At 28.0% G+C, this 14,364-nt stretch overlaps 1 protein-coding gene across 1 annotated transcript in view; it reads right to left on the bottom strand.

Moving 5' to 3' along the window:
- Window positions 1–1,551: 1,551 nt before the first annotated feature.
- Window positions 1,552–14,364, bottom strand: part of LOC132923241 (uncharacterized) — a 53,189-nt gene continuing 40,376 nt past the window's right edge. The window contains exons 3-19 of the mRNA XM_060987096.1: window positions 10,952–11,210; window positions 10,431–10,713; window positions 10,222–10,349; window positions 9,882–10,168; window positions 9,747–9,823; window positions 9,502–9,674; window positions 9,288–9,425; window positions 6,793–9,221; window positions 6,642–6,726; window positions 5,985–6,104; window positions 5,809–5,913; window positions 5,388–5,529; window positions 5,055–5,314; window positions 4,845–4,995; window positions 4,490–4,764; window positions 4,224–4,357; window positions 1,552–2,621 (exon numbers count right to left, since the gene is read on the bottom strand). Of these exons, the coding sequence (XP_060843079.1) occupies window positions 2,454–2,621; window positions 4,224–4,357; window positions 4,490–4,764; window positions 4,845–4,995; window positions 5,055–5,314; window positions 5,388–5,529; window positions 5,809–5,913; window positions 5,985–6,104; window positions 6,642–6,726; window positions 6,793–9,221; window positions 9,288–9,425; window positions 9,502–9,674; window positions 9,747–9,823; window positions 9,882–10,168; window positions 10,222–10,349; window positions 10,431–10,713; window positions 10,952–11,153 (5,157 nt within the window). The 5' untranslated portion in view covers window positions 11,154–11,210 and the 3' untranslated portion in view covers window positions 1,552–2,453. The remainder of the gene's footprint in view (window positions 2,622–4,223; window positions 4,358–4,489; window positions 4,765–4,844; window positions 4,996–5,054; window positions 5,315–5,387; window positions 5,530–5,808; window positions 5,914–5,984; window positions 6,105–6,641; window positions 6,727–6,792; window positions 9,222–9,287; window positions 9,426–9,501; window positions 9,675–9,746; window positions 9,824–9,881; window positions 10,169–10,221; window positions 10,350–10,430; window positions 10,714–10,951; window positions 11,211–14,364) is intronic.

The raw sequence follows: 14,364 nt of genomic DNA, 5'->3' as shown, positions 1-14,364 counted from the left end.
AATTTTATCGAACTTGAAAATTAAATTTCATATTTTAGTTACTACCACAATTATAATACATTTTCTATAATCTACTGCCACTTACCTATTTTTGGGAGGATGGTACGATGTATTATATAAACAAAAATGACTTCACAGGAATAACTTTCAAGCCTCGTAGAATTGTGGGATTTAGATCTCTTTTTTTATCTGATAGAATAAGACTTTCTACAGGCCACATCGACCTCCAATTTTTTATTTGATTTCAAATAATCGCGGTATAAAATAATTTGTAAAAAAAAGCGTAAAATTGTCGTATTTTTAATAAAATATTGAAAAACAGAGATCGATGCGGGCTGTAGAATATTTCTCTCTAGCAATTAAAAAAATTTTATGAAATTTGGTTGATTCTAGAAGGCGGTATTGTTATTCCCGCAGAGTGTTTTTTTGAGGACAAAATGGCATCGGCGCCAGTTGCCTTAATTTAAGCTATATTAAAGAGTATTTAATGCGTAAGTAATTAGAAAATTTTCACTTGATTTGATAATAAAAAATATTGATGAGGAAAAAACACTTTCATATATAATAATATAATATATAGAATTTATATATTTTTTTTTTTTATATTTTATATATTTCAAATGATTTTTTTAAACTAATGCAAATTTTTAATTTGGGAAGAGGGGGGCGCAAATGCAGTGATTTGCCAGGGGCGCCACCAAACCGCAATACGGCCCTGCATCGAACTGTTTAATTAATTGTTCAATGTAGTATTTCATAGTGGTGAAACGAGTCTTGATCACGTGCTGTCAGTTACTTGAATATTACGCGCTGTATCCATGTAAGATGCACAATCATTTATATCATATCATTCGCGTAGGTTCCTTGTTGAAATCAACTTATATAGTTTGATATGCCTCTGGTCTCTACGCTCTACGGCCATTAATTAGAAATTAAAATATATTATACATATTTACATATCATAAAAGCGAGTCCACACTATAGTCAGTATCAGGTGTGTAGCTAGAGAGAGTGTTACAGGTGCAGTAACAACCCCCCCCCACTTCAGCCGAGGTATACTCATTGCTTTAAACTTTTTTTTTATTAATAGGTAATAATAATTTTTATAAATTTTTTCTCATGAACCATTATCTATTCACGTAATGCGTTTGTACAATAATGTATACGTAAAGTTATTAATTGTATACGTACAATTTTGTTAATTAATTTCGAATAACACCTCCCTCCCCATTTTGAAATTCCTGGCTACGCGCTTGGCCACTATGACTTTAATGATAATATAGCTGTTTTCATACTATCACTAGCATACCGGGCACCAGCTTTAATAGACACAGCCTTATTATAAATGGTAGAATTTAACAAGCGAATCACCAATTTTTGATTGGGAGGATGACGGGGGCAGTCCTTTTAGAAAATTGTTTAGGTTAATCGTTCGTTTTGCCTAAGTATATAATAATCTTATAACCAATATCATGAATATAATAAAAAAAAATATCAAATACTTACATAGTTACATTAAATAATTCAATAAAAATGAATAAAGCAAATAGCTAGTATGTAAATCAACTTTATTTTATTTAAAATCATACAATTAATACAATATATTTATTTAATTTTAATATTGAGTATATTTTTATAGAAAAATCTAACTGATATTGGTAGTTCTGTATAATATATTAATATGTATTATTTTATGATTATACATATAATATATACATATAAATGTTGATACATCAAAGTGTATCAAACTTTAAAACAAATCACATCACTTATAAAGTTATAAAATAATAATATATTAAAATATAATATTCTTGAGCACAACTACAAAAATTTTATAATAATTACAAACAAGTATAAAAGATATAATTTTGGATTTAACGAGCGTTTACGTTGATGAGACCGTTGTACAACTGACATACAGTCGTTTAAACGAAACTAATGAAGCTTATAATATGATCGCGTGTCCAACACACGAAACAATGTAAACGGTCGACCGAAGGAACATGTTCGTATATATTATTATACTGGTTAATAATAAAATACAAAATAATAATAATAATAATAAATGGACGGATAATATTTTACAGACATGAATAATATTTCTATATGGCAACTCGCTGTATACTCGTGTCAAAAACATGCCGTATTATAAAAGCCTATGAATTAAAATATTAATTAACTGTATACATAATATACCGTAAAATTAGATAAGTTTAAATGAGTAATTTCTCTTAAAACGTAAGTAAAAAAAAAAAAAATTTAATGTAGATACTTAAAAAATCAAAAACATTATATTATATAAATATAATATAATATCCCATTTAAAAAAAAAGTATAAATTACGACACTATAGATGATAATAATATAGCGGTCGTCGTTTCATTATTATTATTAAATACTTTTATAATATTAATCATTTGGTCCCGCAGTGGGTAATTGGCTGAGACAACATGTTATACACCAAATGCTATTGTGTTCTCTATCCATGGTACAGATTCTAAAATTGCGTTGTAAAGCGATGGTTTTGATGATCGGCCGTAACCACCTCGGTAACTGAGCATGCCTTGTACCTGCCACAATCCATTCTCTGCCAAACACATTAATGGTGATCCAATTTCCATCTGTAAAATAACAACAATATATAATTAAATAACAACAACAACAAAAAATCAATTAGTCTACGACAAATCTTGTTTGATTCATTTATCAATGGGCCATGTTACAATGGCCCGTGTAGATGAATTATAAATTTATAAATAACAAAATTACATTGGTAAATATACCTATTTAAAAATAAACATGTTTTTGATAAATTTAATGGCTGACACACAAAATATTGTCATTTAAAAGATTTTTGTTCACGTGATATAATTTAATAAAATACATAATTTACAACTCAGTTTTATAAATAAAACTAAGAGGTTTAATCGTAAATGTACACATCATATTATTATAAATAGTATTTAGATACTACAGATGTTTGGATTTAAAAAAAAATTCATGAGTTTATTGAAACAGAGGTAATTTTATTATACATTTTTTTAAACAATTTAATTAGCATTTAGATACTTTTAGTTCATATTTTAATTAATTAATCAATAAAAATGAATGATGATGATATAATATAAAATTGATAAAGGTTCTGTTGTATTTTATTGTTTTATTTTTATGTCACTTGTTAAATTAATATTTGTATGTAATATTAATTATTTAAAAAAAAGATATTGACTAAACAAAACCATTTAATCAATATTCAATACCTGTATTTTATTTGAGAAATAAAAATAAACTATACAGTTGTAGTAAATTAAATCTGAATTATAATTTATATTTGTGACAACCTCATTCTTTTAATTTAATTATAAACGGAAATGTATTTTTACAAATAAGTAACTATATAAAATTTCTTATTATAGGTAATCTTGATTGCATTTTAATTTATTTATTTATCTATAATATTTTATTAGATTAAACGTATTTCAATTTTTTTTTTTATACAAATATTACAACAATATTGATAATATTAAAATGATAAAAATCTGTCTTTTAATACTTGAAAACTAAATGTTCATAATAATAAATTATACCAAGCTACTATTATAATAAGCAGTTCATGAATGGTTTGGTTAAATTAAATATATTTTTTACAACCCATACAGTAATATAGTATGATACCAGGGGCGGATCCAGAAATTCATCAAGTTGTGGTGGTGGTGGGGGGGGGGGGGGGGGGTAATTAAAATATATCCATCAGATACTATTCATACCTACTTAATAACATACTTATTAATATAAACATTAATTACTTATTAATATTCACCATTTAGAATTTATTCTTACAAACTGGTATCAATGACAACATTTTTATACTTTTATAAATTTATAAAATTTAAATATAATAAGCTCAAGGGAGGGGGGTATTTACCCTTTTACCCCTCCCTTGTATCCGCCACTGTATGATACACTAACTATAATTGTATGTTAATTTTTGACTATCTCAAATGTTTGAGTTGAATACTGTACTAAGTTATTAATGTTATTACACCATACATTTTACCTTTTGACACATCACATTTGCATAACTTTGAAATATATAGGTAGATTATATAATATACAATCAATACACGTCAATTTAATATTTTTACCAAAAACATTGTACCAGGTATCTATTGTTAAATGTTTGTATATGAATGTTATTTATAAATTAAAATTATAACACTTACATTACTGGCTTCCATTTCTCCCGAAGCAACACAAATTTCTTGTTCTGTCAGGAAACCATTAAAGTGTTTTGTTGAGTTACACAAATCTGTTTGCATTAATGGTTCGGATAAATAACGTGAAAACTGTTTGAAAACTGTAATTATAAAAATGAATATGTAGAATACAAACAGGACTATATAATTAAGAACATATTTTTATATTTATTATATTTATTTTTATCTACAACTTATTAATTACAATTAACATAGTTATACACAAGACATACCTCCTGGAGACTCATAAGACCAACTGGCAGTGACACATGGTTGTTTGTTATCAACAACTTTTTCAGGTAGACAAATTGTATTGACTTCTTCTGATAAATCATATGGTGTGCTAAGTTCTACTAATACTGAGTCATTGAAATAGCGTAATTTTTCGAATTTCACTCCAGGGTGACTAATTATCCTAGAAACTGATCTTTTTGTTAAGTTCTGTTCATTGGCTACACGAGATTTGCTTGAAATTGCTTCCCATTGTTCAGGCGATAAAGATTCATCACTAAAATAAGAATAATACAATATTTTAGATTAAATAATTGTCATTAATTTGTATTAGTTTTGATAAAAATATGTACTAACGTGGAATGTACACAACTATAAGACGATAATATCCAATTCCGTTTTACAAGACTAGATGTACACGATTTATGGGTTTTTGTGTTATGAAGGTAGACAACGGAAGGCCATATTTCCATTGATAGTGGATCTTTACCTCCAAAATCTCCACACACTGAAACATTAAGGAAACATTTCAATAAAAAATTAAACAAATGCAAAATTAAGTCTTACAGTGCTTAGAAGAACATTTAATTTCCACAGTCTCACAAGACGTCGAAGCTACTTCAAGGTATTCTGTTAAACTCTTAGAATTATTTAAAGTCGAATTTTCTTTCAACTTAAGATAGCCTACTAAGTTTTCAGTAGAGTTTTCATTTGGTCGGAAATTTGTTGTTTTTGTTTCAGTAAATCCAAGACTTTGACACACAAAATTGCTCCAAGTTTCTGACCATTCATTACTGCACACCTTCATAGCAATTTCGCTTTCTTTTCTATTAATTAACAAAAATTATTTAAATATTATAAATAAATGAAAAATAAAATAAAAATCTATTCAATACATACTTAGCAAAAAGTTGAACACCATCAAGTTGAACACACTGCCATTCATCACTTTGGTCTGTACACTGTGGTACATTGTCACAAACTTGAGTTTTTGGAATACATTCAGAGCCCGTATTACATTTAAATTCATTGGAATTACATTCTAAAAATAAACCACGGTATGTTATTTATTTCATTTGTAATTCTAACATTTTTTTGATTATAAACATTTGTGACAATGGGAAACACAACGGTTACCCATAACTAACATTATATCATTTAAAATAGTTTTTGAATATTATATACACATTTACATCATATAGATAATTAAGTTGTTCTTAATTATTACTTAACTGTAATTCCAATTATTTTTCAAGTTTATTATAAATAATACAGGAACTAGTAACAAGTCTACATAATTACTATTATAATTTATACATACCACAATTTTGTTCGTCCTCTCCTTCAGAACAATCATTTACTCCATTGCACCGTAAAGTACTCGATATGCAATAACTGTTAGAACATTGATACCCATTACAAGTACCTATGATAAAAAATTAAATAAATGTCATAATTTAGTATTTGTTTTCACATTTATATAATAAATAATATTACTATTGCATTGTAGCTCATCTGAATGGTCATTACAATCAGATTTTCCATCACAAAAATATGATTCTGGTAAACATTGACCACCATTACATTGTTTTTCATCATTGGCACACTTCCATAAATCTATTATACGAACAATACCATATTAATATATTTTAGCATAACTTTATAAATACCTAGTTAAAAAAAATATATATATATATACATACAGTGCTCGAAATGGAGTGTGGGGATGGAGCTCCTCTAATATTTATTAATTTTTTTTTCGCGCACCCCAACTATATTTTTTTTACTGGAACAAGGGACGACACAAACTTTGTCCAAAATAATTTTTATTTAAATGTGGATTTCAATTTACATCAATTGTATACTAATTTTATGATTTTTAATATCAAAAACAATAATATTATTAATTTTGTTATTTATTTAGTATATTAAATAAATTATGTATGTAAAATTATCAAAATATATTATATTTGGTTTTTAAATATCTGTGTAGCAGAATAGTGGTAATTATAATATAAGTTCGGCGATGGGGGGGATGGGGAAATTATGCGCTTGGAACACAGTTTTTAAATCGTTGGATTGAGCTCCTAATTAATTGTATCAATTTAACCAACGCATATATTATATATATATATATAAAAATTGTACACAAACCACAAGATTGTTCATCACTGCCATCTTCACATTCCATTATATTATTGCAGACTAGATTTCTTTGTAAACACTCTCCACTTTTACACTGATAAAAAATAATATTGATTATTTAAAAAATTAAATATTTAATTAATAATTAAACTTTTATTACCTGGAAATTTCCAGAACAAGCATTTTCAACACAGTCATTTTCATCTGAGTTATCAGTACAATCTTTATTTGTGTCACATCTTGAAGACATTTTTATACAATATGAACCATCTTTGGTTGTACCATTTATACATTGGAATTGTCCTTCTTCACATTTATTGGGATTAAATAATTCTGGCATCATTTCCATGACATCAGATTTATTATTTTTTTTGTTTTCTTTATCTGTTTTTGTTTTGTTTCTTTTTGTAAATCCAGTATCAGATAAATAAAATTCAGGATTTTTGGAAGTTTTCTTGTCTTTTTTCTTTGATTCTGGTTTTTGGTATAAATCTAATGCACTCATATTGTCATTTTCATCAACAACAACATCTGATGATAAGCTTGATTCACTTGAGTGTGTTATAATTTGATCAATCGCATCTTGTTCATCAGGTGAACTGTTTTCGTTGAAATTGTCTATATTACTTTCAGTAGATGTACTTAAAACTTCAACATGAGCGGAATTAGTCATCTGATCTTCCAGGGATGTTAAAGACTGTAATTTTTTAGTAGGGTCTGGTATACTAGTTTTTTCTAAAGTTATCAAATCATCTGAATGTTTTTTTTCTAAAGAATTTGGATCTGCTGAACTATGCAATGGCTTAATTAATTCTTGATCTATTGTTGAAGGCATAGTGGTCATGTCAATATATTCAGTAACATGTTCATTTGTAATATTTTCCAATTCTTTCATAGATATATTCATATTTTCCTTGATAGTTGAACTTGCATCTATGGTTGAAACTGTTACTACACCTGATAAATCTTTTACGTTATCTAAAATAGTTATTTCTGGCATTTCGGTTATTTCTTCAACTGGACTATTAGTTTGGGATCCTGATATTAAATCAATGATAGTAGATTTATTTTCAGATTTCAATTCCATTTGCTCAAAACCTAAAACTTCTGTTTTTATTTTGTCTTCCATAGATCCATTTTCCTTTTCAGTTACTTCCAGGTCACTAGGTAATTTAGGAATGCTTGGAATACTAGATATAGTAGTAGTCAACCAGTTTTCGGTTATCGATGGAACTACAGTGGTTTCTTCTGGATCATTCAAATTAATATCAAGTAATGATTCAGAACTTTCTGCAGGTTTAGAATTCTCTTTAATTGCCGACTCAGTTTTTACTTCAAATTCAGTTTCTGTTGACACACTATAAGTTACTTCTGGTTTGATTTCATGACTGAATACTTCATCTGAATGTGATTTTGCTTCTCTATCAGATTGATCAATATTTAAATTTGATTTTTCTGACGAAGAACTTAAAGATGGGTTATTAATTTGTTCAACAGAATCTGATTCAGAACTAATGTCGACATCTGACAACGATTCAAAGTTATCAATAGAACTTTTTGAATCTTGTTCTACACTAGGTACCGGTTGTAGTTTTGAATTAAGTTCCGATTGTGTTTTTATTTCTGGTTCTACTTTTATTTTTGGTTCTGAACTAGGCTCTGGTTCTGCATTTACTTTTGGTTCTGAACTAGGCTCTGGTTCTGCTTTTACTTCTGGTTCTGAAGTAGGTTCGGGTTCAGGGTTGACTCCAGGTATTAAACTTGGCTCTGGTTCAGATTTGACTTCAGGTTCTGAACTATGCTTTGGTTCAGCGTTGACTTCAGGTACTGGACTTGGCTCTGGCTCTGCTTTAACTTCTGGCTCAGAAGTAGGTTCAGGTTCTGGTTTGACTTCAGGTATTAAACTTGGCTCTGGCTCAGATTTGACTTCAGATACTGAATTTGGCTCTGGTTCAGATTTGACTTCAGATACTGAACTTGGCTCCGGTTCAGCTTTGACTTCAGATACTAAATTTGGCTGTGGTTCAGCTTTTACTTCCGGTTCTGAATTAGGTTCTGGTTCAGCTTTTGTTTCAGATACTAAACCTGGCTGCGGTTCAGCTTTTACTTCTGGTTCTGAATTAGGTTCTGGTTCAGCTTTTGTTTCAGATACTAAACCTGGTTGCGGTTCAGCTTTTACTTCTGGTTCTGAAGTAGGTTCTGGTTCAGATTTGACTTCAGGTACTGAACTTGGCTGTGGTTCTGCTTTTGCTTCTGGTTCTGTACTAGGCTCTAATTCTGCAACGATCTCAGGATCTGGACTTGGCTTTGGTTCAGGTTCTACTTCAGGTACGGAACTTGGCTCATGTTCAGGTTCTACTTCAGCTACTTCTATTGTTGGTTTTGAACTAGGTTCTGGTTCAGCGATCACTTCAGGTTCTGAACTAGGTTCAGGTATTGAACTTGGTTCAGGTTCTGCCTTTAATTCAGGTTCTACGTCTGATTTTGATTCAGGTACCGAACTAGGTTCAAGTTCCGGAAATGAATCATAATCTCCATCGTGCTTATCATCATGAACGTTAATATCATCTATATTATCATTATTTACATCTAAAAAGAAATTTATATTTATAAAATATGAATTTTAAACACTTTTAATTGTGTATATACGCTTACTAATTCGTTTGCAGTCTTTCATATTCTCACTTATGATGAGTTCAGACGGACATGAACATACAAAATCTAAACTTGTATAATCGTAAGAACAGTAATGTGAACATTTTCCGTTATTTATTTTGCATTTATCCAAAACAGCTATAAATATAATAATATGGTTTAAATATTGTATTATTTATACAAAATAAGGTACCTAGTGTTTATTTTTACTTACGATCTGAGCGCAATCTATGGATAGGAACTCTATAATTGTATAAAAATCCATTAGACTCTCGTAAATAACTATCCAATCGAGTGTAAAGAGTAACTGCATCAATGAGATCCTGTGGTTCACTGTCATCTTTATATTCCCAGCCTATTCTATACTTAGCTACTACACTTCCAGAACTATACAATAAATAAATAGTTAGTTTATTAAAGTTATTCCGTTTAAATCCATAGTTAATAAACAATACTTACGAAAATTCAAAAACTTTAATATGTATATCATCAGTAACACTATTTAATGGTTGGTTTTTAAAAAGAGCATTTTTTAGCTGAAAGCATATGAAATATTATAGTAATAATAAAAATTTTAATTTAACGACTGTTTACCTCAGTTTCTATTGAACTAGCTAATGTTATAAACTCTGTGGATGATCTGTTTGCTAAGTCAGGAGTAAATTGCATATTGTCGATAACAATTTCACCTTGCACGGTTCTAGGAAGGTACACTCCTGACATATCAGTGGTTGGAGGGCTGAATGGACTCGAGCTATCTATATTAGGAGGGGGGCTGACTGATGAGAAATGTCCATGATGATTACCAAATCCAGCGATTTTCTCGTTCTCCATGAAATTTCGACTCTCCACTGCGGTTTCGTTATTGAATATTACACCAGCTAAAAAACATGGAATTAATTTTAAATTTATAATAAAAATCGATTTTACTTACTTGACGCTAAGATCGCGACAATGACAGCAGCAGCTAATAACACTAAGCCAAAGACCCAACAAATAAATGGTTTTTTAGATTGATTCATATCTCGTTTATCTTTGGTTACATACAGTTTTTCTCCACCCCTGTGATAAATCATAAACGTATAACGATCATAAAAATTATAATTTACCAGAGTTAATTCATTATTTATGTAAAACACTAACCTAATGTATTTTTTGTGCTCATTCACAGGGATAAAGTAATCTTCGTACGTATCATTCAAATTGACGGCAGTTTCTTTTTTTTTCTTGGGAACTCCGTTTTCTTTGCCATTAATGCTTTTAGCAAACGGTTTCATATTAATTAACTCTAAATTCACAGCTTCAGCCATTTTATCCTTTTCTTGATTAACGGTACCATTATGCCCGTTAGTTAGAGGTTTTGGTACATCAGTTTTATCAGTCTCAAAGCTCGGGTTATCAATACCCGTGCGAGGTGTTTCCATTTCTATAAAAAGTAAAAATGTATATAATATCTATGTCATTTACACATCAAAGGTTATTTTTATATATATTTAAAGAAATATTATTCAATATAACATAATGTATTTTAAAATATGTGTCAAATTTTACGAAAATCTCATAATCTCAGAATTAAATAAAAAAATAAAATATGTAAGTTGGGAATATCAAACAATTTTTGAACATTTTTCACATTATAAGTCAATTTTATTATACAAAAATACCTCTGGAAAAGTCGGGCACGTCTATAATGAGTTTAGCGTCACCAGCGGATGATTCTGGATAGGAATTATCTAAACCACTGTCAGCATGGGACGAAGACGGTGGCGACACTCTATGGTTGACAACCGTTCGATCACCGTTGTATAAGGTAGTCACCGAGTTCTCTTGCATGTAGTTTGTGTCACCGCCACTGGTTGTCGACATGTCCCCGTAGTCCCTGTAGTCACTCAGATTTCCACAGACAATACTACCATGTCAAAGCTGTAAAATTTATTTAAGATTAATTGACATATTAAAAATTATTTTGGAAACAAACTGAATAATTATATTTACTATAATATAAAGTGTATAAAATAATATTGTAGACTAAGGGAAGACTTAATTATTATAGGTAAATCGGATTTTATATACGCAAATATATACCTAACGTGAACTCCATATGACACCCCAGCTGTATACTTATCACTATATGAGATCAGTGAGAAGGCTTTATAATCTAAACAAGTTATGTCATCAGATAGTTAAATAAAAATTAGAAAGGAAAATAAAGCCTACTAGTATTAGATAAAAAAACATGCAATAGTTTATTTAATTTTAGTAATTAATTATAAATAAATTAAATTAAAATATTTTCATATTTATCATAATAATACATTTATTTTCAGACAATTTTATACACAATGTTGATATTATCAATGTAATAGAAGATATGTATTAATATAATTTTAAATTTTATAAAAACACATGTGATATAACAGAATACAAAAAAATATATGCAGTTAAGCTATATTATTATCAAGAAATATAAAAAATACATATCACAATTTTATTTTCATAAACATTAAAATACCAATGTTTTGGAAATTCATCAATATAATGAAAATATATTAATTATTTTGTAATTAAAGATTCAGAGTTAAATAATTTCATATTGATTAATAAAACTTAACACAATATTTCTCATACATTGTTTTTAGATTTTTACAGCTAAATATCTTAAAAAGTAAAGTACAATTTTTAGACATTTTGCTGTAATTTAAAAAATATATTTTCAAGGACTTTTAATCAATAAATACATTATTATTATTCACTTAATATAGTGAAGTATTCAATATATTTAGATTAATTTAAGCTATTTATATCATGAACCTATTCTATTCCAATATAGTTAGGAATTTATAGTTATAACAGCAAGTAATATTATAATAATACATGCGAATTTACAAACAAATTAGTTCAACCAACCTTATTAAGAATAAAAAAAATAAATCACTTCCTAATATCAAAATAGATACAATGTAGTAAAATATCCTTAGAAATAAAGGCTGACAGCTAGTCTCCGCTCAGAATCATTTTTCATCGTAAACGATTATATTTATCATTGCATTTAAATTAACACGTCCATAATCGCGACAACTCAATTAAAAAGTACTAAACAGCAGAGCGAGTTCCTCGGTTGTATACAGTGATTTCAATTAAAATTCATTATTCAAATATACGCAGTGATATAGAAATAATTATTTTAAATAGGTGAAAATAATATTTAAATTTCTTAACATCAATTAAAACTAATTTAATTATTCCATGTATAATATACTAATACGCATTTATATTATATACATATTATATTTGTCATATCTTGGATGGAGACAAAATAGTCCTGTAAAGAAGCTGAACACAGAACCTGTATAGAAAGCTGTCCTTAGGATAATAAGACATAAAACAACTGCAGACGTTTTGGGACATCACAAATCGCATTGTATGTTTTGATACTGGGGATATATAGTTTTCATAACGATTTATAAATGGACTAGTAACTAACTACTTTTTATACATCGACGAACCTCGGTACAAATAATACAAACGCGATCTCTTTGCCATGTGGTTTATACATAACTTAAGCAAACAATATCTATATAGTTTTTTTTATTATTTTTATAAAAGTGTGTAATATATTATAGTCTTCATTTTCTAGTTTTTCGATAAAACGTATTTACTAATATCTTAACGAATTTGTAAGAATCCTGGTTGGATCTTCTTAATCTGAGTGATAATTTTTAACTAAATGAGGTCAAAAGTATATACAATAAACAGAACCATTTGAAATTTAAATTACAATTGGAGTATTGAATTCTATACCAATGAAAACCGCCAATTGGTATATTATAGCGTGTCGCTAATGACTAACCACCGTTTAGTGTGCGTTATAATACAATTTCTTATGAACTATAGGTGCACTAGAAAATGACTGGTGTCATCACCTGTGAAAAGAATAAAAGAATTGTATAATAAACACATTAACTGATCTACTGACGGGCGAATTTCAATAATTTGTCAAAATTATTTATGACTTAGAGTTAAGCCAAAGCGGTTAGATATAATTGTGTATAGTGTTTAACATAAAAAAAAAAATATTTTTTTTCGACTTATTTGTGTCACAAGGTTAAATTCACCTCAAAACCAGCGGAAATTGAATTATTTAATGACAAATATCTAAAGACAAAATTTTCTATTTTACAATTGATCATCACTTAAGATCAATTCAACGATTTTTAAAAAATGTTATTATGTATAAAACAATTCATTTGATACTTTTTAAAACGTATAAATTAGTTATGGGTATACCTATTATTAAATAAATATAATAATATTATGTATACCTACATGTATTCTTCACATAACTAATAAAATTCATTAACTTATATAGCTAATTTATTCAGCTTATAAAATTATATTTATTGCTAGTTTATTTTGTTTTAATACAAAATATATTAGAAATATTCTGTAGCTAATTAATGTTATCATATTTCCTATACGTTTATATATATAGATAAAGATATTTATAGACGTTCTATAAATTAAATAGTATAAACATACTAAATTATACAGCAACAAATAGCAGCAGTTATCCCGTTAATTTCCATATTATAAGTTATAAAATATGTTTAATTATTGTTTATATTGTCTGTATAAATTTAAAAAGATCTATAATAATACCACAGTTAGTTTACACAAACATTTGTTTTATTATTTTTACAATAAATGTAAAATTTGAATATAAGATTATTATCTATTCGTACACGGTATTATTATATTACGTCATTATTCTATTTTTAAATAGCCATTTGCAATTACCATATAATATAATATTATGTATTCAGAGATTAAGCTTTTGCATTTTTTATTATTTTGAATATTTTAAATAAAATGTTATACTAATTAAATGTATAAAATTAAAATAAATGTAATTTTTTTTATACTTTTTTATTTTTTTTTTCACTTGGTAAAAGTGAAATATTGCAATTTTAAAAGTGTTTTAGAAAGGCTGAAGAATGCTAAGAGCCTCACGACAAAGTTTCTCTAAAAGCTGGCAACCTAACCCACCCGGTCTTGAAAATTCTACGAATCACGCCAA

This window comes from Rhopalosiphum padi, chromosome 2 (assembly GCF_020882245.1).
Source record: "Rhopalosiphum padi isolate XX-2018 chromosome 2, ASM2088224v1, whole genome shotgun sequence".
NCBI lineage: Eukaryota > Metazoa > Arthropoda > Insecta > Hemiptera > Aphididae > Rhopalosiphum > Rhopalosiphum padi.
This window is presented reverse-complemented; position numbering and strand designations above follow the sequence as displayed.